At 46.3% G+C, this 24,321-nt stretch overlaps 1 protein-coding gene across 5 annotated transcripts in view; it reads left to right on the top strand.

Annotated features, from left to right (window-relative positions):
• NF1 (neurofibromin 1) overlaps positions 1-24,321 on the top strand; it is a 365,186-nt gene that overhangs the window by 44,885 nt on the left and 295,980 nt on the right. For all 5 annotated transcript variants that reach the window (XM_077311869.1, XM_077311867.1, XM_077311868.1 and 2 more), the window contains exons 4-6: positions 6,964-7,154; positions 17,074-17,180; positions 19,023-19,090. In XM_077311869.1, the coding sequence (XP_077167984.1) occupies positions 6,964-7,154; positions 17,074-17,180; positions 19,023-19,090 (366 nt within the window). The remainder of the gene's footprint in view (positions 1-6,963; positions 7,155-17,073; positions 17,181-19,022; positions 19,091-24,321) is intronic.

Genomic DNA, 24,321 nt, shown 5'->3' with positions numbered 1-24,321 from the left:
TTCAGATACTTAAAGAGGGCTATCATGTCCCCTCTCAACCTCCTTTTCTCCAGGCTGAACATTCCCAAGTCCCTCAACCTATCTTCATAGGGCTTGGTCCCTTGGCCCCAGATCATCCTCGTCGCTCTCCTCTGTACCCTTTCAATTTTATCTACGTCCTTCTTGAAGTGAGGCCTCCAGAACTGCACACAGTACTCCAGGTGTGGTCTGACCAGTGCCGTATACAATGGGACTATGACATCTTGAGATTTTGATGTGATGCCCCTGTTGATACAGCCCAAAATGGCATTCACCTTTTTTACTGCTGCATCTCACTGCCTGCTCATGTTTAGCTTACAATCCACGAGTACCCCAAGGTAAACTAAACTACAGTGTTACCTAGAAGCGTATCCCCCATCTTGTAGGCATGCTTTTCATTTTTCTGACCCAGATGTAGAACTTTACACTAATCTTTATTAAATTGCATCTTGTTCTCATTTGCCCATTTTTCCATTGTGTTCAGATCTCGTTTAACTCTGTCTCTCTTCTGGAGTATTTGCCAGTCCTCCCAATTTGGTGTCATCTGCAAACTTGATGAGTAGTCCCTCCACCCCCTCATCTAGATCATTAATAAATATGTTATAAAGTACCGGGCCGAGCACCGAGCCCTGAGGTACCCCTTCCACCATTGACAACAACCAGTCTGATGAAACACGATTGACAACAATGGTCCTCCTGCCAGAGCTGTTCTCACAGAGCTGCCAGTGCTCTCTCAGGGTGTCTGGCATTAAGAGAGGAAGGGCCAGCAATTGTAAGCTGCTTTGAGACTCCTTTGATTAGTGAAAAGCGGGGTACAAAAACCAGCAGCTATTCATCCTCTTGACTTTTCTGTATTTGTTGGGAGGGAGACTGGATGGGAAAGCCTGTGATGATTGAGCATGGATTAAGCATTTAGGCCACCCTGTAAATTTACCAGTAGCCTGCTTTGGCTTATATGCGAGTCAATAAGTTTGCCCAGATTTTGTGGTAAAATTAATGGCCTCGGCTTATATGCGAGTATATACGGTTGTATATAGGGTATATACGGCGTATATAGGGTTGAGAAGTACGTTATTAAAGTGGGACAGAAAAATATATATATTTTTCTGTCCCACTTTAATAACGTACTTCTCAACCCTATTATTCCAGTTGTAAGTGTTATGCCCCCAGGCTTCTGTAATGCCTATTAGATAATAGTCCCCTTCCTTTATAAGGACTTCTAGTTCTTCTTGCTTTTTCCCATAGTCAAGCCCTCGATCTGGAAGGTAGGAAGACAAGTTTCAGGATGGAATCCTTGGGGTACACATCATATTTATATGAAATAAAAATAATTTAATATGAAATAAACCTCGAAAAGGGAGATGGGGGCTCCATATTATAATGATGATGATGATGATGATTTCTAGCCTGCCACTCCCAAAATGGCTCGTGGTGGGTTACAACATAGATAAAAACCCCAATAAACCTACCCCTAAAACATTGAACTACTCAATAAATACACAAAATCAGTCCAGAAGCAGTGGAGACTACATATAACTAAACCTGGCCTACTGACAGCCATGGGGGCAGAAAAAAGGGGTTGCTGATCATTAACCTGCCATAAGAGTAACCCAAGGGGGGGGGGGTCCAGCTCTTCCTTATCGTGCCGGCCTCAACCATAAACCTGGTGGAAGAGCTCCACCTTGAAGGCCCTGTGGAACGCCGGAAGCTCCCCGTGTATCAGGATTCTGGGACACACGTTAGCTTCCATCAAGAGGGTTGATCTATACATGGGCCTGCCCTTTGGTCTTTTGCCCTCGATGTTAGCTAAGGTTATGGTCCGGGACAGCTATGCCTTCAGGGCTCTCCCAGCACCATCGATCCCAGGAGTTGAATGTGTCGGCCTGACGTGGGAATCGGTCGAGAACGTGGCCATCTGGGCGGTGTACCGTTCACCCACTGCCCCGCCTGATGCCCTGCTGGGCCTGCTGGAGGCGGCGGCCGCCTGGACATTGCAGTTCCCCAAATTATTAATTTTGGGGGACTTTAATGTCCATGCGGATTCGTCGGCTCCAGGACTTGGCCTGGACCTGGTGTCGGCCATGGCGACACTGGGGTTCTCGCAGTTTGTTGCTGGTCCCACTCATCAGGCTGGCCACACCCTGGATTTGATCTTTGGTGCTGGTGTTGAGATCGATCTGGTGGCTAACAACATCGTTCCGTGGTCTGACCACCATACCCTGAAGGCTCGCCTACGGATGCCACCCCTCCCCTGTTTGGGTGACGGACGCATTCTAGTCCGCCCACGGAGACTTATGGAATCCGAAGGATTCCTGAATGCTCTGCGGGACCCGATGCCCTCCGGTGTCTCGTTGGAGGCCTTGGTGGAGGACTGGCAGTCCCGCCTGTTGGCCGCCATTGACGAGATAGCCCCTGAGCGCCCTCTCCGCCCTCGCCTCAAGCAGGCTCCGTGGTTTACCGCGGAGCTTCGGGAGAGGAAGAGGGAGGTGAGACGGCTAGAGCGAGTGTGGCGGAAGACCCGCGACGAAGCTACAAGAACATCTCATCGCACGCTTATGAGGGCGTATGAGATGGCGGTGAAAGCGGCAAAGTGTGACTACTTTGCTGCGGAAATCGCGTCCGCTAGCTCTCGCCCAGCCCAATTATTTAGGGTAGTTCGGACTCTTACTGCCCTCGAAGGAGGGCACCAAAATAGTAGACAATTGGAACTTGGCTGCGAGGCTTTTGCGAGCTATTTTGCGGATAAGATCTTGTCGCTCCGTCGTGACCTTACTGCCACAGTTGATACAGTTTGTGAACTAGAAGCTCCGTGGCCGTTACGGGGGATCAGGTTTGATGGCTTCAGGCGGCTCTCTTTATCCGAAGTGGACAAATTGCTAGGGTCAGTGAGGGCGACCACTTGCCCCCTTGACCCCTGTCCGTCGTGGTTGCTTAAGACCAGCGACCCACGGATAGGTGTTCCCCTGAGGGAGATTATAAACCTCTCCCTTACATCGGGAGAATTCCCTCAGCGGCTCAAGGAGGCAGTGGTTCGCCCTCTTCTGAAAAAACCATCGCTGAATCCGCGGGACCCCGCCAGCTACCGCCCGGTATCGCATCTTGCATTCCTGGGCAAGGTGGTTGAGAGGGCCGCCGCGGACCAGCTCCTAGCATTTTTGGAGGAAACTTCGGCCCTTGATCCATACCAGTCTGGCTTCCGTCCTGGCCATGGGGTGGAGACCGTGCTGGTCGCCCTGACAGATGATCTCCGGCGCCAGCTAGACCGGGGCGGGTCGGCCATTCTCGTGTTATTAGACCTGTCAGCCGCATTTGATGTGGTTGACCACGAGCTCTTGGTTCACCGCCTCGCTGATACTGGGATTGGAAGGGTGGCTCTTAAATGGCTATCCTCCTTTCTAGAGAACAGGTCACAGAGGGTCGCTGTGGGGGAGGAGTTATCCGACTCCTTTGCACTCCCATGTGGGGTGCCACAGGGAGCGGTGCTCTCCCCCACGTTATTTAACATCTATATGCGTCCCCTGGCTCAGCTGGTACGGAGTTATGGGCTTGGGTGTCATCAGTACGCTGATGATACCCAGCTCTATCTCTTGATGGATGGCCGGCCGGATCTCCCCCCAGAAAAATTCGCCAGTTGTTTGGAAGCAGTGGCTGGATGGATCAGGAGGAGCCGCCTGAGACTCAACCCCTCCAAGACGGAGGTCCTTTGGCTAGGCCGAAGGGAGCAGGAACAGGAAGCGCGTCTTCCCTGCCTGGACGGGGTACAATTGTCATCTGTGCCCCAAGCCAGGAATTTGGGAGTGATTCTGGATGCCTCACTTTCCATGGAGGCCCAGGTCACTAAGGTAGCCCGGACGGCGTTTCTCCATCTACGCCAAGCTCGGCTACTAGCGCCCTACCTGCCCCCGGAACACCTGGCCACTGTGATCCATGCAACGGTTACTTCTAGATTAGACTTCTGTAACTCGCTCTACGCGGGCCTACCCTTGTCTCTAACCCGGAAGTTACAGCTGGTACAGAATGCAGCTGCACGGGTCCTCACTAAATCATCTTGGAGGTCCCATGTTCAGCCTCTGCTGAAGCAGCTGCACTGGTTGCCAGTTTGTTTCCGGATCAGGTTCAAGGTTTTGGTATTAACCTTTAAGACTATACGCGGCTTGGGTCCTGCATACTTGAGGGACCGCCTATCTCCTTATGCCCCCCGCAGGGCACTTCGCTCTGCGGGTAAGAATCTGCTGATGATCCCAGGACCCCGGGAGGCACGCCTGGCCTCGACAAGGGCCAGGGCCTTTTCGGTCCTGGCCCCTACCTGGTGGAACGAGCTCCCTGAAGAGCTGCGGGCCCTGTCGGAGCTCTCTGAGTTCCGCAGAGCCTGCAAAACGGAGCTCTTCCGCCAGGCGTTTGTCTAAGGCCGGGTGATGGCCCGGGGCTAAGATCGGACCCCTCTCCCCGGAGGGGGGAGGCCAGTACTAGACTGACCTGGTTCCCCAGATTGTTCCACCCTATGCCCAATTATCCATCCGTTCCCTTCTGCTCATCCAGTGGGCCTGTACGGGAATAGTTTCTTAATCGCCATCATTGTGACTCAGTCATTATTTTAATGGGGTTTTAATGGGGTTTTAATGGGGAATTTTAATGGTTAATATATTGTATTTGTATTGGAACATTGTGAACCGCCGCGAGCCGGTTTCCGAGAGCGGCGGTCATACAAATCAAATAAATAATAATAATAATAATAATAATAATAATAATAATAATAATAATAATAATAATAATAATAATAATAATAATGGTGCTGCTTAAAGCCAAGTTTCATCAAACTCCAGCTCTTTCTTAGACGACCTATTGCCAAGGTCAAAGGATGCAGCAGCGTCAAGGTGAATCTTCTGTAACATGTCATCCAGACACCACACTGGACTTAATGCACCTAGGGGTCCACCATGCACATGGCCAGAGAAGGTTTTTGTACCAGAGGGAAAACAACAAGATTAACTTTCCTGACAGCATGAATCGTAGGATGCTTCAATGGAACTGAGATGCTTGGCTGAGATACCTTGCCTCCTGTTCTTGCACAATCAACATGGTATCTTAGACATGCTCCAGATTATTTTTAATATACTTGTTCTTTAATTTCTTCTTTGATTAAATATTACTTGCACAATTTGTGCAGGTTGGCTAGCTTCAGTTTTGTTAAACAGTAGATTGCTTCTAGATGAGGAATTCAAAATGCAGATTAGTGATAGATTCTTATTTGGAGGCCAAATATGGTTTGTTCAACGAATTTCAGGTCCCACAGTGTCATGCAAACTAGTACAATTGTGGGACCAAGGAAATTTCATCAGTCATTTATTGTGATGTCTCTTGTTGATGTTTGGTAGACGTATGAAGCTTGTTTAGGTGAAGAATAGAGGTTTGTTTTTTATTGTGAACAACCAGGGTTAACACAATGATTTATACACTATAGTACTTTTGTTATAGCTTAAAAAAATGATCAGAAACTGAAAAGTTTGGATTAGGCTTTGTGGTAGCAATAAGTAGCAAGTCTGGACATGATCATCCTTATCCATTGTTCCTCTTAATATTTGTGAAACAGCCCTGGGGTGGAGAGTGTCCTGGCTGTCCAAGATGGAATAGGGCCAATCCCTCTCCAGCTCCCGCCCTATCTCTCCAGCTCCCGCCTGCCTTCCCTGGAAGCTAGCCACTTTGCTGTCAGACACCTGAGAGAGAGAGAGAGACACAGAGAGCCCTGCCAAACTGCAAACGGCCCCTGATTACCTGCTATGGCTCCTGCTGTGAGGGAGAGAGACAGAGACAAACTGCAAACAAGCCCCAAATGACCCTTGCTTCCCTGCTACTAATGAGCCCTGATTACCTCCTATGGCTCCTGCTGTGTGAGAGAGAGCTGCGCCTGCCGGTGTTCCCTGGGTCCTAGCGCCCATTGGTTGCAATGGGCTTTCTTGCTAGTTAAAATATAAAGCCCTGAGAGCTGAAAAGTAAGTTTGGCTCTTGAATGTTTGGGCCCCTAAAAGCAAACAAAATTGGTTGTCTGATCTAAACCAGTGGTCCCCAACCTTTTTATCACCGGGGACCACTCAACGCCTTTTACTGAGGCCCGGTGTGGGAGGGTAGTTTACTCCTCTACTCTCAACCACTGCCCTAACGCTCTCTGATCGCTATGGTAATGTTTAAACATCCCTTCAAAATAAGATACAGACACGCCACAACAATGAACATAAGGAACATTTTATTTTCATGACAATGACAAATCAATGGAAACCCTGAGCTTGTTTCTCTGCAACGAGATAGTCCAATCTGGGAGTGATGGGAGACAATGACACCCAAAGTGTGTTGTAAAGGGCCGGGGGGGGGGGGAAGGCGTCCTTCGCAGCCCACCTCCAATTAGTCGAAGGACCACATGTGGTCCACGGCCCACAGGTTGGGGATCGCTAATCTAAACAACTGGAGGCAGGAGATTACAAGGTGATGTTAGAGTGGGGTGGGGATTGGTGATAGGGGTTACAGGCCTAGCCTGGCAACCAGCAACAGGTGAGGGTGGGAATATAGGGTGCTGGCAGTCAGTAATGGTGTGCACCCCTCTAGGAATTGAAGGACCCTGTATGATAAAAACCATAATGTTTCCAGTGTTTCATAGAGAGGACTAACATTACTTCTGACCAAAAATGGGAAATGGCATCATGGCATCACCAACTACTTTTAAAGTTACTTATTCCTTCCCCTGGTTGGTGGAGTGCCAGCAGGCACACAGCAGTCTTGGTTGGGGAGTATGTGAGTGCGTGGTGTGCTCCTGGTCCTTTAAACTACAGTGGCTAGCTGTGTGATATTGTGATCCATGCCAGTGGATTTGGTGTCCCAGTGCTTCAGATACGGAGTTTCATTTATCAAACCAGCTTCGATAGCTTATTTCTTTCTGGCTTCTAACTTTTTTAGCAACCGAAGGACACTATGCGACTTGATGAGACTATGTTGGTCAAACAATTGTTGCCGGAGATCTGTCACTTCATTCACACCTACCGGGAAGGGAATCAACATGCAGCAGAACTTCGCAACTCTGCCTCTGGGGTTCTCTTCTCTCTCAGCTGCAACAACTTCAACGCCGTGTTTAGCCGCATTTCTACCCGGTGAGTGTGTCGAAGGTCTTCCTTGCCCATACTTGGAAGGTTTGCTAGATTGTTGAGGAGTCTTACAGAAAAAGATCTCAGTGTTAAGAGAAACACATTTTTATTCTCAGTTGAGCATTGAGCTTAGGTTGAAAACTGGAGCAAATTAGGTAATAATGGAACTTCCAGAGGGCCTGTAAAAGGGAGCTCCTCTGCCAGGCATTTGCTTGAGGCCGACTGACATCTACAGGTCCTCCCCTCAGACTGAAATATCGAACGTACCCAGGGATTGTCAGTGTTATATTCTGTTAAAATACTGTTCTGGTTGGCATGTTACGTCATGATTGTTATCTGTTATATTGTTATATGTTCTATGTAACTGTTCTACAATGTTTTATGTAAACCACCCAGAGCCATATGGAAGGGTGGTATAAAAATCGAAATAATTAATTAACAGGAGTTTTGCATCTGTGGCAGGATAGAATCATAGAATCATAGAATCATAGAGTTGGAAGGGGCCATACAGGCCATCTAGTCCACCCCCCTGCTCAACGCAGGATCAGCCCAAAGCATCCTAAAGCATCCAAGAAAAGTGTGTATCCAACCTTTGCTTGAAGACTTCCAGTGAGGGGGCACTCACCACCTCCTTAGGCAGCCTATTCCACTGCTGAACTACTCTGACTGAGAAAAACTTTTTCCTGATATCTAGCCTATATCGTTGTACTTGAAGCATCCTTTTAAATACTTGAAGTTTGTTATCAGATCCCCTCTCAGTCTCTTCTCCAGGCTAAACACCAAGCTCCCCCAATCTTTCTTCATACATCTTGGTGTCCAAACCCCGCACCATCTTTGTTGCCCTCCTCTTGGCACGCTCGTATGTGTACATCCCTCTTCAATTGGGGTGCCCAAAACTGATCACAGTGAGGCCGAATAACAGCATGACTTGTTCTTGTGAAACCCGTGCTGAGTCGTAGAAATCACAGCTCTCTGTTCCTGCTGCTCAAGGACTGACTGTATGATGATATGTTCCAAAATTTTGCCAGCTATAGATGTCAAGCTGACGGGTCGGTAGTTACCCAGATCCTCCTTTTTCCCTTTCTTGAAGTTGGGGACAACATTAGCCTGCCTCCAATCATCTGGCAGGTCACCTGCTCTTCAAGAAATGGTTCAGAGATTACACTTGCAAGTTCTTTTAGTATCTTTGGGTGCAATTCATCTTGCCCAGAAGATTTTGTTTCATTTAAGGAAACTTGGTGTTTATGAACTGCCCCCACAGTGATCCCAGGCTACTATTCCCATCCCCCTTGTTGTGTTATGTTTTTGCCACATTGAGCACTATTTCCCTCAGTAGAGAAGATTAAGAAGAAATAGGAGTTAAGCAGTTCAGCCCTCTCTTCATCATCTGTTATAATTTCACTTTCTTGTCCTTGCAGTGGTCCTATGGTGTCCCTATTCTTTCTTATTTGAAATATAACTAAAGAACCATCTTTTTTGTTATGTTTAGCACTTCTTGCTAGCCTAAGCTCATACTGAACTTTATGTTTTCTATTACTCTCCCTACAGTGATTGATTATTTATATTAATCCTTTGTAATAAGGCCTTCTTTCCATTTCCTAAATTAACATATATTGCTACACCTCTCCCGTTCTTTGCTTGACTGTCCCTTTTGAATAGATAGTACCCCTCCATTCTAGTATTCCAATTATGAGTATTATCCCACCAAGTTTCCATGATTCCTATTGGGTCATAGTGCCCTTCCTCTGTTAGGATTATTAGTTCCTCCTGCTTTTTTCTCATACTCTGTGCATTAGTGTAGAGACATCATAATCTATCCTTTGTGTGCCCTATGGCTTTGGCGTTTGAACTTTCTTGTAAGTTAGTAGTTCCCTGGTAATGTGCTATTTCCTGTAGCTTTGCAATCTTCCCATCTTCACTTCTTGCCATCACACCAGGTTCTGAATTTATGTTTCTCTCTTCCTTTGGATCTAGTTTAAAGCCCTCTTTGTCAGGTTTGCAAGGGTTCTCCCAAAAATACTTTTTCCGTCCCTTGTGAGGTGCACACTGTTTCCTGATAGTAGCCCCTCATATTGACATCGTTGACCATAATCCAGAAATCCAAACCGTTCCTGTCGACCCCATTGAGCCTCCGGGGAGGGCGGTATAGAAGTATGATAAATAAATAAATAAATAAATTGACATAGCCAATCATTTACTTGCATGATTTTTCTCTCCCTTCCTAAGGCATAGCCACTTACACAAAGGACTGATGAAAACGCAATCTGCACTCCTAGATCCCTTACCTTTTCCTTCAGATGCACAGAGTCTTTCTTAATACGTTCCATGCTGTGTTCGGCAGTATTATTTATTCCTCCATGGATGAGAAGGAAGGGGTAATGATCTGTGGGCTTATGAGCCTGTCCAGCCGATTTGTGACATACTTGATGCATGCTTCAGGTAGGAAGCAGACCTCTCGAGACAAGTCTGGTCTACCTCTGGGGCTCTCAGCAGGGAATCCCCTATTACCAGTACCCGTTTCTTTCTACCTTTGGGAGCAGACGTAGAACTCTCACCTGTGGGGGCCTGTGAAGTGTTTCCTGGGGTTTGTGGGGTCTGCGGGGGATAAGTTCTAGAACTCTTACCTGTGGAGGCCTGTGACTCTTTTCCTGGTCTTTGTGGGGGCTTGCTCTTCGTGGGGAATTGCTCATGCTCCTGTGTTCCTGGATCAAGCAGATCCTTGAAACAGTTGCTGAACATCAATGGGGCAGAGCTTCTCCTTATTCTTCTACTCCTATGCATAAGAGCAGGGGTAGTCAAACTGCGGCCCTCCAGATGTCCATGGACTACAATTCCCAGGAGCCCCTGCCAGCATTCGCTGGCAGGGGCTCCTGGGAATTGAAGTCCATGGACATCTGGAGGGCCGCAGTTTGACTACCCCTGCATAAGAGCCTTCCATTTAATACCCTCTTCACTGAACTCTTGTATTTGTTTTGATAAGTTTCCCTCCTTCTGCACTTGATCTCTCAAGAGTGCTTTATCAGTTCTGTCCAAGAACTCCTCACCCTCCTTTATTCCTTGCAATATATTCAAGGGTTCCTCTAATCCCCGCACCTTCTCCTCCAGCAGAGCCACTAATTTACACTTGCTGCACATGTAAAAACCATCCCCCTGAGGTAAGAAGACAAACATGGCGCAGACAGAACATGTCACTACTTCAGCTTCTTCAGTCATCATGCCACTTTGATTTATCCAAAATGCTTCTGAAACATTCCTGCCCTTCACTGAATCCTTTGGCTTTATCATCTAACAAAGAGCCAACAGCCAAGCGTCCTTTTATATCTTGCCCTTTTCCTCCTTACAGAATCTTCTGGCTTGATCCAGAACCCAAGACTCCTTTGTTTTTTTAGTTTTGCCTCTGCAAGCAAGATCCTTTTATAGCACAAAGGCCCACTCATCAGAGGGCGGAGCTAGCAGTCAGCTCCTGAGATACCACTTTCTCCTTCTCCCAGCTCCAAGTGTTTTTATGTAATTTTTTAATGTAGTTTTTATGGCTGTTTTATTACGTTTTAAGCTGCAGCGAGCTGGCTGGCCAGGAGCAGTAGCCTAGAAATGGAATAATTAAATAAATAAAAATTACTCAAATACATGTGAATTAAAATTTGTAGGGGGAGGAAAAATGCACGCAGACTGTCAAGATGGCCTGATGATTATCTGTGGGAGTTTGCCTTAATGGTAGATTCTCTGCTTTGCATGCAGAAGGTCCTGGATTCAGTCCCCAATGCTTCCAGTTAAAAGTAACATGAAGGGCCTCTATCTGAGCTTCCGGAGGGCAGACTAGGCAATAATTTTAACAGAAGCCTGGTCTGACTGAGAAGGCAACTTCACCTCGTACGTAACAGTTTACGCAACGCAGCACAGCTTACACCCTACTATTGTTGGCTTGCGTAGCAACACTGATCTATTCAACAGTCACCTTCAGATTAGACTTCTCTAATTCCCTCTTCCCTCGAAACTGCTCTAGGAACTTCAGTGGGTCCTGAACACAGCAGCCTGGGCCCTAATGAGGGCTCCATGGAGAGCATATATTACACCTGTGCTCTCCCAGCTGCATTGGCTCCAGATTGGAGAGCAGATCAAGTTCAAGGCTTTGATGCTTACAGTTTGGGATGCCTATAACTTTGAGACTGCCTTTTCCCTAGTATTCGACAAAGAACATTAAGATCTAGCAGCCAAAATCCGTGGCCCCAAGAAAATAAAATGGCCTTCGACCAGGACCATGATATCAAACAATTCCAGAGGGACTGTAAAATGGAGTTGTAAAGCCAGGCCTGTGGTTGAAGCCAGAAGAAAAACATCTAGGCCGGGGGTCATCAACCCCTGGTCTGCGGCCCGGTGACGGGCTGCGAAGGCCACGGTACCGGGCCCACAGCGAGAAGGAAGAGGCAGGCGCAGGCACCCGGTGGCGAAAAACGCGCATGCACGGCAACTGTGCATGCACGTTTGCGCAGCACCCGGGCCGTTGGCTCTCCCCTCACCCCGGAGGCAGTCCCTGACCTGAGAAAGGTTGGGGACCGCTGATCTAGGCTTCTCAGCTCAAAAGCCACTTGCACATAGAACCCCCCCCCCCAAAAAAAAGTGCAGCCCTCACAGGTATGATCTTCTACAGGAAGCAGTTTTTACCATTTTACTGAAATTGTTTTATTATAATTGTTTTAAACGTTGTTGTTAATCCCCCTAAGCCCACCAGGAAATGGTGGTCTAGAAATAAAATATTCTTTTAATGCTGCTAGTCAGTCTCCTTGTTTTTTTTCTTATTCGTTAAACAGTAACCCCACTCAGGCTTCAGTCAGTCAGTAACCTTTTATTGGCATAAAATGTATAAGACATATAAAAATAGGGTTTAAAATTTCAACAAAATAGTAAAATGGGGTTACATAACCAAACAGATCTTAAAATGATTAAATAAACTATAAAAGATAAAATACAAGGTAGGCAGCATATTATAAAAGCATCTTAGTTAAAACTCTGGCAACTAAAATGGTTACCTCTGGGTCTTTGTCAGAGAGCAGAAATTGCAAGGTCATAGATTTACTTACAGAAGGCTTGTTTCCCAGCAAGGCAACAAAGCTGTCATCCCGACACTGCTCATATAAGGGGCAATCTAACAAAATGTGTGAGACAGAGTCAGGGCAACCAGAACCACACGGACAGAGTCTCGCATGGTATGGGATATGGTGGAATCTTCCCTCTAAGACCTTTGAGGGGAAAGCATTCATTCGTGCCAGGAGAAAAGCTCTTCTCAGGGGCGGGACATCAAGGAGATGCAAATATGAAGGCATAATATTTCTCTGCATAATGATGCCAAAGAATGCTGCTGAGCAGACTCGAGGCTGGGTAGGTATGAGTTCCTGCTGCTCATGGTCTAATATTCTCTGTTTAATAATCCGGAAGATACATTTTTCTTCCAGAGGTAGTAGGGAGTTCAGATCGATGCCAATGGAGGCTAATTTTTGTTCAATAGCCTGGAACCATTGAAATTTAAGAGGGTCACTTTTTAGACAAGTTAAAAGGCTGCCAGTTTCTATTCTAAAAAACAGTCTGACACTCAGGCACTAGTTAGTGTTGCATTCCGCTTTATATGGCAGAGATGTGAATGCGTGCCCTTTTCCTTCCCCATGTCATGTTAAAATGCAAAGCAGGTGTTCATAGAATCATAGAATCATAGAGTTGGAAGGGGCCATACAGGCCATCTAGTCCAACCCCCTGCTCAACGCAGGATCAGCCCTTAGCATCCTAAAGCAGTGGTCCCCAACCCGCGGGCCACGGCCCGGTGCCGGGCCACAGCTCCTTCTTCCTTCCCCCCCCCCGAAGCGAGAAGCTCGCCAGGCCCCGAGCAAATCGGCCGCCAAAGCGGCCGATTAGCTTGCGGCCCGGCAAGCTTCTCGCTTCGGGAGGGGAGGGAAGAGAAGCTTGCCGAGCCACAAGCTAATCGGCCGCTTGAAAGGGTACAGAGGAGAGCGACGAAGATCATCTGGGGCCAAGGGACCAAGCTCTATGAAGATAGGTTGAGGGACTTTAGCGGCCGATTTGCTCGGGGCTCGGAGGGGCCGGGAGGGGGAGCCGCAGCCGCGGCGACGGTGCAAACGCGCCTGCGCGGACTGCCGCGCAAGCGCGTTTGCGCTGGGGCTGCCGCGCGTGCGCGGGACCCCGGCCCGCCCTCTCCCCGGACTCCAGAGCAGCGGTCCGCAGCGAGCATAAGCTTGTGGACCACTGTCCTAAAGCATCCAAGAAAAGTGTGTATCCAACCTTTGCTTGAAGACTGCCATTGAGGGGGAGCTCACCACCTTTTTGGCAGCCTATTCCACTGCTGACCTACTCCGACTGAAATTTTTTTTCCTGATATCTAGCCTATATCGTTGTACTTGAAGTTTAAACCCATTACTGAGTGTCCTCTCCTTTGCAGCCAACGGAAACAGCATCCTGCCCTCCTCCAAGTGACAACCTTTCAAATACTTAAAGAGGGCTATCATGTCCACTCTCAACCTCCTTTTCTCCAGGCTGAACATTCCCAAGTCCCTCAACCTGTCTTCATAGGGCTTGGTCCCTTGGCCCCAGATCATCTTCGTCGCTCTCCTCTGTACCCTTTCAATTTTATCTACGTCCTTCTTGAAGTGAGGCCTCCAGAACTGCACACAGTACTCCAGGTGTGGTCTGACCAGTGCCGTATACAATGGGACTATGACATCTTGTGATTTTGATGTGATGCCTCTGTTGATACAGCCCAAAATGGCATTTGCCTTTTTTACCGCTGCATCACACTGCCTGCTCATGTTTAGTTTACAATCCACAAGTACCCCAAGGTCTCGTTCACACACAGCTAAATGCCTCTCGACAACCTCTCTATCCATGTTAACCTAACACTATCCTTTGGCTATGGCCATCTCTAGATGTGCCTAAACACTTTGACCTGTGGGAAAAAACAGATGTAAAATAGGCACTAAGCCTTTCTGCTTTCTCTGCATCTTCCGTTAGAGTTTGTCCATCCGCACCCAACAGTGGGCCTATTGCCTCCTTTACTTTACGTTTGCTCCTCATATAGCTGAAAAATCTTTTCTTGTTACAATGGGCTTCCCTGGCCAATCTTAGCTCACTCTCAGCTTTGGCCTTTCTGATGATTGATCTACAGTGCCTAGTAACCTGTAGGTACTCTTCTTTAGAACTCTGTCCTTCCCTCCATTTCCTGAACATTTTCCTTTTCTCTCTTAGTTCCTCTTAAAGTTCTCTGTTCATCCAAATAGGCTTCTTAGAGCTCCTGCAGTGTTTTCGTCTTTCTGGGATAGTCATTGATTGAGCATGCAATAGCTCTTGTTTGAGTAGCGCCCACCCTTCACATGCTCCCTTTCCTTCCAGCATTCTTGTCCATGGTATGACAGTCATCATGTCTCTGAGTTTATTAAAGTTTGCCCTACGAAAATCTAACATCCGCGTCTGGCTACAAGCTTCCTTGGCTCTCCATCTGAAAAGGAATTCTATGAGGACATGGTCACTTCCCCCTAAGGTCCCCACCTCCTTCACCTCATCCACCAACTCTTGCCTGTTGGTCAGTATTAAGTCCAGTATGGCTGAACCTCTTGTGGGTTCCTCTACCATTTGATAAATTAAATTGTCAGCCAGGCAGGTCAGAAAGTTGCAGGACTGAGGACGCTTCACAGAGTTTGTTTCCCAGCACACATCTGGGAAATTGAAGTCACCCATGTTTACAAGGTCCTGCCACTTGGATATTTTCTCAAGCTGCTCACAAAGTGCAGCATCCACATCCTCTCGTTGGTCAGGCGGTTGGTAGCAGACACCAACCACCACACTGTTTGTTTTCCCCTCGCTTATTTTCACCCAGATGCTTTCCACTGTAGATATGCTCTCCTTCACTAGAATTTCCTGACAGGTAAGCCCTTTCCTCACATACAGTGCCACTCCTCCACTCTTTGATCTATTCTGTTTTTTCTGAACAGTTCATATCCATCCACCATTACATTCCAGTCATGAGAATCATTCCACCAAGTTTCTGTGATGCCTACTAGATCATACCTTTCCATCAGCATGAGAAGTTCCAACTCTTCCTTTTTATTGCCCATGCTTTGGGCGTTAGTATTAAGACATCTGAATCCTTTTACTTTTGGTTCCCTATGAGCTGGCCTTGCCGGTTGGGCTGCCTCCGATCGTTTTCCTTTCATACACTCCCTACGTTGATCGTCTCCTTCCCCTCGTGGCTTTAGTTTAAAGCTCTCCTGATGAATCTCCCCAGGTTCCTGCCAAACACATTCTTCCCCAGTTTCGATAAGTGCAGTCCATCAGGTGCTAGTAGACCTTCCTCAAGAAAGCCTATCCCATGGTCCCAGAAACCAAATCTCTCCTGCCAGCACCAACTACGCAGCCAGTGATTCACCTCCATTATCTTCCTCTCCCAACGCATTCCTCTTCCCTTGACAGGCAAGATTGAAGAGAATACCTCTTGTGCCCCCATGTGCTTGAGCTTCCTCCCCAGATCTTGATAGTCTTTTTTAATAGGAGCGATGGTATTCAGGGACATGTCATTCGTTCCCACATGGACCATCACAAATGGGTAGCGATCCATAGATTTGAGGAGTTTGGGCAGCCGTTCTGAAACATTTTTAATTTTCGCCCCTGGCAAGCAACACACCTCTCGGGTTAGGGGGTCGGGCCCAGCCACATGGCGATCCATTCCTCTTAGCAGGGAGTCTCCAATTACCAGTACTCTCCTCTTTTTTTTTCTTCTCAACTCCATTTCCTTCTGTCCCCCTGGCCTCTTCCCTTTGTCTTGGACTTTGTTTTGGGACGTCTTCCCTCGTTGACCCTTGCACCTCCTCTGCAAGGGCCTGAAATCTATTCTGGAGCTCCAAAGGCCCCGAGAACTGTCTCGCTCTTCGCCATTGAGTCTTTTTCCGAACTGTCTGCAGAGGCTCCCTAGTGTGGTCAATCTCCTTATCCTCTTCAGGGCTGGCTGTATTCTCTTTATTCCGAGTTGCAGGGCTATTGTCTATGAACTCCTCCCCTTTGTTACTTTGGGTCAGAGTAATAATTCTGTTTTCTAATCCCCTAATCCTTTCCTCCAAAAGTCTTACCAACTTACACTTGGGGCAACTGTAGTCCATCTTGTCTTCTGGGAGGAAGCCAATGATGTCACACTCACTGCAGATGATGGGATGAGTGTCCTGAAGGTCCATTGTAATGTCTAGGCAGTGCAAGTACTAGGGAAATATAATCTAGTGATGATTCTAATTGTTTGGCCAAGAATCCCAGGCCAAGAGCCACAGGCCAAGAGCCCTTTGTCTCTCGCGCCTCTGGTGAGGAGCAGCCCTTTTTAATCCTCCCAACAATTAACCAGCAATCACCTCACCCAGGCAGCACAATAGCCTCACCTGGTCAGCAGCAACTCTCCCCAGTAGCTCTCTCCACGTGCTCTCAGTTGTCTGAGCTCCATGTGGATTCTTGTCCTTCAAGCTGGGCAAGTTGCATGACAAGCTACAAGACTTGGCACAATGAGCCTTGGAGTTGCCTGGTGTTGCATTGGATGGAGGTGAGGGAGAGATGCAACCACAAAAGGGGATCCTCATCTGATTCAGTGTGTTAACCCAGTTTCTGTGCAGAATACTTCACATTACATGTAGGAATTTTCCCTGTAAAGTTTCATGAGAATGAAAAGTTGGTTCTTAGAAAGCTAAAATCTTTAAAAAGAATCCCAAGTAAGGCCAAGTTGCCTCTGCTGATTTGCAACACAGCAGCCTGAATCTGGGTACTTTGGTCAGCATACCTTTCCATTTGTGAATGCCATCCCTTTGACCCTTTTCCACTCATTATGATGAGAGTGCCGAGTCTCTTGATTCCTTTTTCCTCTGTGTTAAGAAGCTGGTGTTTGTCTTCCTAGATTACAGGAACTGACTGTGTGCTCTGAAGACAATGCTGACGTTCATGACATAGAGCTCTTGCAGTACATCAGTGTGGACTGTGCTAAACTGAAGCGGATCCTGCAAGGTGAGATGATCAGGGTGTTGTTGTTGTTAGGTGCTAAGTCATGTCCGACCCATGGACAATGAATTGACCCTATGGACAATGATCCTCCAGGCCTTCCTGTCCTCTGCCATTCCCCGGAGTTCATTTAAGCTCGCATCCACTGCTTCAGTGACTCCATCCAGCCACCTCATTCTCTGTCGTCCCCTTCTTCTTTTGCCCTCAATCGCTCCCAGCGTTAGGCTCTTCTCCAGGGAGAAGACTGGTGCTGGAGAAGACTCTTGCGAGTCCCTTGGACTGCAAGGCGAACAAACCAGTCAGTCCTAGAGGAGATCAGCCCTGACTGCTCTTTAGAAGGCCAGATCCTGAAGATGAAACTCAGATACTTTGGCCACCTCATGAGAAGGAAGGACTTCCTGGAGAAGAGCCTATGATCAGGGTAGGGTTGAACATTTTTATTTCAATTGAGTCTGATTGGCTAGGCCCATCCAAAGTATTTTTATAGTTCTTGAGACAGGCCTGTAGCAATCTCATCTACTATCCTGCTCTTCAGCCAAAAAGGATCCGTATAAAGTGCCATGAAGTCCCAGCCGATTTAGGGTGGTCCTGTAGGGTTTACAGGGTAAGAGGCTAACAGAGGTGGTTTGCTTTTGCCTCCCTCTGAGTTGCAACCCTGGCATTTCTTGGAGGCCTCCCACCCATATTCTAACCAGGGGCAACCATGCTGAGCTCTTGAGATCAAATGAGATTGGGCCAGCCTGGGCTCTCCAGCTTGGCATGCAGGAGGCAAAATCTACCATTGTTGAGCCCCTTGGGTGCAAAGGGGTGATTCACCAGAATTTTGAAAAAGTGGACAAAAGGTTTATTGATAGCATATATCCTGTTTGCTCAGAGAAATACTTCCATGTGTGGGTTTCCGGGAAAGTTTTGAACCAGAAACGGTTCAGATGTCCTAACATTATTGGGAACTGATTTAACGGGTATGTTTGAATTAGATTTAGTAGACTGGGGAAAAGAAATATGCAGAAATAAAGTACACTTGTACAAGATAGGAGTTATTATAAATTGAAATTGAAAACACCATCTGAACCCATCATCTGATGAAATGTGACTACATAGTCAGTGTTCCAATAACAAGTGTGTAAAATACACAGAAAATAAATTCTGTAAATGTCTAAATAAATAATACAGCAAAAAGGTTTTATCATACTTGACTAACTACATATTGCCATTTTGGTGTAGTGGTTAGGTGTGCAGACTCCTAATCTGGTAAGCTGAGTTTGATTCTGCACTCCCCCATATGCAGCCAGCTGGGTGACCTTGGGCCAGTCACAGCACTGATAAGGCTGTTCTGACTGAGCAGTGATATCAGGGCTCTCTGAGCCTCACCTACCCCACAGGGTGTCTGTTGTGGGGAGAGGAATGGGAAGGCGACTGTAAGACGCTTTGGGACTCCTTTGGGGAGAGAAAAGCGGCATAGAAGACCCAACTCTTCTTCTTCTTCAAATTCTGTTTTGAATAGATCTTCATCAGACAATCCATATATATCTATATACTTTACTAGTAATATAAAAAAGAGCCAAAAAAAGCCTCTCATGAGATGCAAAGTAACATCAGCTGCAAGATTTGAGAAAAGGCTTCCTCTTTTTCTGTTGACTGCTGGGCTGTGACAGTCTCTGATGACTTTGAAACCTAAATTTCTGTAGTAATGGGTAGCTATTATGTGCCAGTCAAAATGGGGGGGGGGATTGTTAGGTTAATTACTTATTAATCAATAAATGAATACTGTGGGGTGCTAGGACAGTTATAGTGTCATTTCAGTTCATTGCTTGAATTATATATATATATATATAATTATTTTTCCAGAAACGGTGTTTAAATTCAAAGCCCTAAAGAAAGTAGCACAACTGGCGGTTATCAACAGTCTTGAAAAGGCAAGTATGCTCTGGGCTTGTAATTCATGATTCAGAAGCAGAATGCCTCTGTATTGTAGCCAGACATGTTTTGTCTTTGCACCTGAACCACAGACTATTTGATTAATGTGTCGTTTGCCTTCTCATGGAGGCTCAAGGCGGATTCCAGAATTAGAAAACAATGCATAAGTGGCCAATATAATATATGCAACCGACACATTCAGTAAAGTCCTTTATGCTCAGAGAGTTTGTCCCTGTGGGCTACAAAAGACAGAATCTTTAGCATGTGTGTTTTTTTCTTGCCCATTTTACATTGGAATTTTTTTGAAATGCTTTAATCCACGGCTAAATAAATGCCTCTCAGAGGATCACAAGGCAGACTTTTTAATGTCTAACCAAAGCCTGAGAATAATATAAGCTATGGCATGGTTTTTATTTTTAGCAGTGAGATGACATGAAACAATTGTGTCAAAACGAATATAATTATACTTTGACAATTTGTATACTTAATTGATTTTGGGGTATAATTGTAATAGCATTAAACATCTGATATTTTCTGCTAATAAAGGATACTGAATGACTGAATAAACTACACAGTTCAACAGAATTGTAAAACTAGAGAACAATTAAATGCAATTTGTGTAATGCATCCAGTCAATAATATTCTTTGAATATTCATTTTCAGACATTAAAACGGCAATGCTTTTTCCATTTATAAAAATGCCTCTTCTTTGGGAAGATAGATGCTTAGGAGCTATCCTCACCTCAATAGGCAGGCCATATACACCTGGTAGGAACTCCATCAGAGAAAGCTGTCATGAACCCAAGTCCCTGACCCGAGTCTCCCTGGCTGTTGCCATAAAACCATAACTCGCCTATTGGTCCCTGTCCTCTATTTGCATACCAAAGCGTCTGCCGGTAGAATGTGTTATCTCTCCTTGCTCTCAATGACCTTGCTGGTGTCTATGAAGTCTCAACAAATGTAGTATTTACAGATCAAAGCAGGGACCAGCTGGCCCTGCTGGGAACCAGTGTACTTTCCCACCTTTGTACCTTACTCCTCCCCCCTCCCCTATTTGGTCTCCTGTATAACTACCCAGTAGAGCCTCTTGGCGCAGAGTGGTAAGCGGCAGAAATGCTGTCTGAAGCTGTCTGCCCATGAGGTTGGGAGTTCGATCCCAGCAGCCGGCTCAAGGTTGACTCAGCTTTCCATCCTCCCGAGGTTAGTAAAATGAGTACCCAGCTTGCTGGGGGGGTAAACGGCCATGACTGGGGAAGGCACTGGCAAACCACCCCGTATTGAGTCTGCCATGAAAACACTGGAGTGCGTCACCCCAAGGGCCAGACATGACTCAGTGCTTGCACAGGGGATACCTTTACAAGTACCCATTGGGGGGCTTCGATCCTTTGTCTCTGCCAAGAAGTGTGTTCATCAAACTTTGCCTGTCGTTGCCTTTGAATAAATCTTCCTTTTGGATTTAACGAAACCTGTGGTCTCGAGGACTGGCTTTGCAAGGACTTGCCTTGGGCATCTTCTGCCTGGTTCCTGACAAAAGCTTAGATATAGGTGGCATACAGGTGGCTGTTGATGGTTTGATTTCTTTCCTTACAATATGGATTTGGTTTGTTATGAGATCAGACGTGTTTAATTCCTGAGCCAAAAGAGTTCCAGTCTGGTCCAGGATGGAAGGATGCACATTCTAGATAAGCTTCTGATTTCAAATTGCTTTTTTCAAAAGGCAGAGGTGACCAGCAGGGGAGATGGCAAGGAGCAGGTGGAGAGTTGCTGGCGAGGTTAGGGTTTTTTTTTTTTGTGTCTCTTCAGGCTGCTGTGTGTTTGAGTGAGAACTCACTAGTTTGTATGCCTCTGCTCCTAGCCAGCTAGCCTGTGGTGGCTCACAATATGATTAGAGAAGAAGATCAGAAAAATTCCCTTCCCACCCACTTACCAAGCCACAAGATTACTGCCATAAAGTGCCCAGAGAGATGGCAAGGGCATGGGCAAGTGAGTGTTTTGTAGCCTGCTAGAGAGGCTTCTGTTAAATACTGTTAAGTCCTTTTTTGTGTGGCTGATCAAGGAAGTGTGTGCTGGAGTGGTGTGCGATAGAGGGATTATAAGCCCTGCCCAGTGATGATCTGTGACCCTGTGAGTTTAAAGGCCCCTCCTCGCCAGTGGTGCAAGCCCTTGGCACGGCCAAAAGGCTATGACCTGTGGCTCTTTGCCTGGAGATTGGTTTGGGGGTCACCCGGGAACTTTATCCTAAAGATAAGATTCTAGAATGAAGGAATCTAGTTGGAAGACAATAATCTGCAAGGAGTCATCTGCGAAGAGCGTGCTATGTTTGTTTTCCTCCCTGAAGACAAGATGGACTACATTTGTTAGAAGTGTAAATTGAAAGGGCTTTTTAGAGGAGAAGATTAAGGGCCTGGTGGAGAGGATTAAAATAAAGGAAGGAGAGGATTTCATTGACAGGAGTTGGATAAATCTGCATAGGAATGAAGAGGCCATTCCAAAAGGTAAATGGGGGAGGGGGTTGACATCCCTATGGGGCTGCCCCTTACCACTACAAAATGAGCCCAAAGGCACAGAGCAAGACACCACTCAGAACCATTGGAGCTCGGTAATAGACTTCAGGCCTTTGCAGAGGGCAGAGAATGAACCAGAACAAAATTCAAGATGAAGAGGGCATAGGGAGAAGAGGAAATGGCATTCAAAGACAAAGAAAAATGTTGGTCCTTGGTGACTCTCTGCTGAGGGTCATTGAACATCATGTGGCTAGGCATGACCCCCTAGTTTGAGAGATGTGTTACTTGCCGGGGCAAAGATTAAAGCTTTACAGGCTGGATGCTGAAACTGATCAAACCCCAGACGCCTGCCCATGACTCTCCCAAACTTACTGTTAATTGTTATTATATTGTAGTTTTGGAATGTTTTGATGTTTTTTGAAAGTTGTTTTGATGTTATAGTCTGCATAATGTTTCATGTAAGTTATAATGTTCTGTGTAAACCACCCAGAGCTGCAAAGAAATGGCCGGTATAGAAATCTATCAATCAATCAATCAATCAATCAATGAATAAATAAATTTGTGATGGTCCACGTGGGAATGAACAACATGGCCATAAACACAATGGTGCATATTAAGGCAGACTATGAAGATCTTGGGAGGCTGCTGAAACAAATGGAGACACAAGTGGTTTTCTCTTTGATCCTGCCAGTTGGGAGCTGAAGATAATGGCGGCGAATTGCTGGTGGCATTAGTGATGCCAGCAGGTGGAATTTGAATTCTGGGTAAGGTTTTTTAGACGAAGGCTAACTAGCACAGAATGGACTTCACTTATCCAAGCTGGGGAAGAATGTGGTTGGCAAGAACTTGGGGAGATTCATCAGGAGAGCTTTAAACTGAAGCCACAGGGGAAGATATCCAACATAGGGATTCTAATGTAGGAGAGCAAATAACAGTGCCTCTCTGGAAGGCCAGGTCAAGTTAAACCAAGGGTAAGAGGCTTCTAGTGTCTATATACCAATGCCTGAAGCATGGGCAATAAAAAGGAAAAGCTTGAACTTCTCATGCAGACATAGAGAAGATTTAGTAGGCATTACAGAGGCTTGGTGGAATGATTTCCATGACTGGAATGCAGTTGTGGATGGATATCAGTTGTTCAAAAAAACCCAGAGAAGGTTAAAGAGGAGGTGGAGTGGTGCAACTTTCTGACCTGCCTGGCCAACAATTTAATTTATCAAATGGTAGAAGAACCTACGAGAGGCTTGGCCGTACTCGACTTAATACTGACCAACAGGCAAGAGCTGATGAGTGGGGTAAAAGGAGGTGGGGACTTGGCGGAGAGAGAGACCATGCCCTTCTAGAATTCCTTCTGAGATGGGAGGGGGGCAAGGAAGTTTGTAGTCAGATGTGTATGTTATATTTTTGTAGGATGGACTTCAGTAAACTCAGACATGATGACCAAGAATGCTGGAAGAGAAAGGATCAAGTCACAGGTGGGCTCTCCTTAAACAAGAGCTATTGCACACTCAAGCAAGGCAGAGACATGACAGGGGATCCAACAGAGAACTGTTCAAGAAATGGCGGGAAGGGCAGACCTCGAAAGAAGAGTAAATGCAGGTTACAAGGCACTAGGTCAGCCATCAGAGAGGCCAAAGCTTGGGAGTGAGATGGCTAGGGAAGCCCACTATAACAAGAAAAGTTTCTTTAGATATGTGAGGAGCAAAAGTAAGGTAAATGAGGTAATAGGCCCGCAGTTGGGAGAAAATGGAGAGTCTCTGACAGGGAAGAGAGAGAAAGCAGAAAGGCTCAGTCCCTGTTTTGCCTCTGCTTTCCCAGAAGAATATGGACAGGTCTTTGGATATTAATAGGTAAGGTATAGTATCTGGGTGGTGAGTTGACAGACAGAGAGGTAGTGGAGAGGCACCTGGTTGCACTGGATGGGTTCAAATCCCCTGGGCTGGATGGTGTGCATCTGATAGTGCTCAAAGAACTTTCTGGTGAGCTTGCGAAAACTTGATCCTTCATCTTTAGGACCTCTTGGAGGACTGGAGATGCGCCAGAAGACAGGATAAGATCGAATGTTATCCCAGTGTTGAAAAAGGGAAGGAAAGATAACCCAGTAAACTTCAGGCCAGTGAGTCTGATGTCAATTGCAGGGAAGTTAATGGGACAGATTTTAAAGGGAGTGATCTGCAAATATTTGAAAGTCAATTGGTTGATCAAGGGAAATCAGCACAGATTTGTATCCAACAGGTCCTGCTGGACCAAGCTGTTTTTCTTCTTTTAATAATGGGCTTCCTGGAACGTGGAACCTCAGTTGATGTTTTTTATCTTGTTCACCTTTTGACAAGGTTCTCTGTGATGTTTTGATGGGTAAACTGGAGGACTGCACATTAGATTTTCAAATGGTAAGTGGATAGGGAACTGTTTAGACTAGCTGTCAATAGTGTTTCATCAGATTGTAGGAACATGCATGTTGTTGTGCCACAGAGGTTTAGTACTTTTCAACATTTTTTATCAATGATCTGGATGAGAGGGTGGAGGGCCTACTCAGTAACATTGCTGATGACATCGAATTGGGAGGAATAGCGAACATCCCAGTAAGCGAAATATCAAACAGTATGATGAGAAGGTGAATGCAGTCTTGGCCAGTACCAACAGAGACATCACATCAAAATCACAAGATGTCATAGTCCTAGTGTCTACCGCATTGGTCATATTGCACCTGGAGTAAAATGAGCAATTCT

Source organism: Paroedura picta, chromosome 15, assembly GCF_049243985.1.
Source record: "Paroedura picta isolate Pp20150507F chromosome 15, Ppicta_v3.0, whole genome shotgun sequence".
In the NCBI taxonomy this organism is placed as follows: Eukaryota; Metazoa; Chordata; class Lepidosauria; order Squamata; family Gekkonidae; genus Paroedura; species Paroedura picta.
The sequence above is the reverse complement of the archived record's forward strand: the minus strand, read 5'-3'. Positions and strand labels throughout refer to the sequence as shown.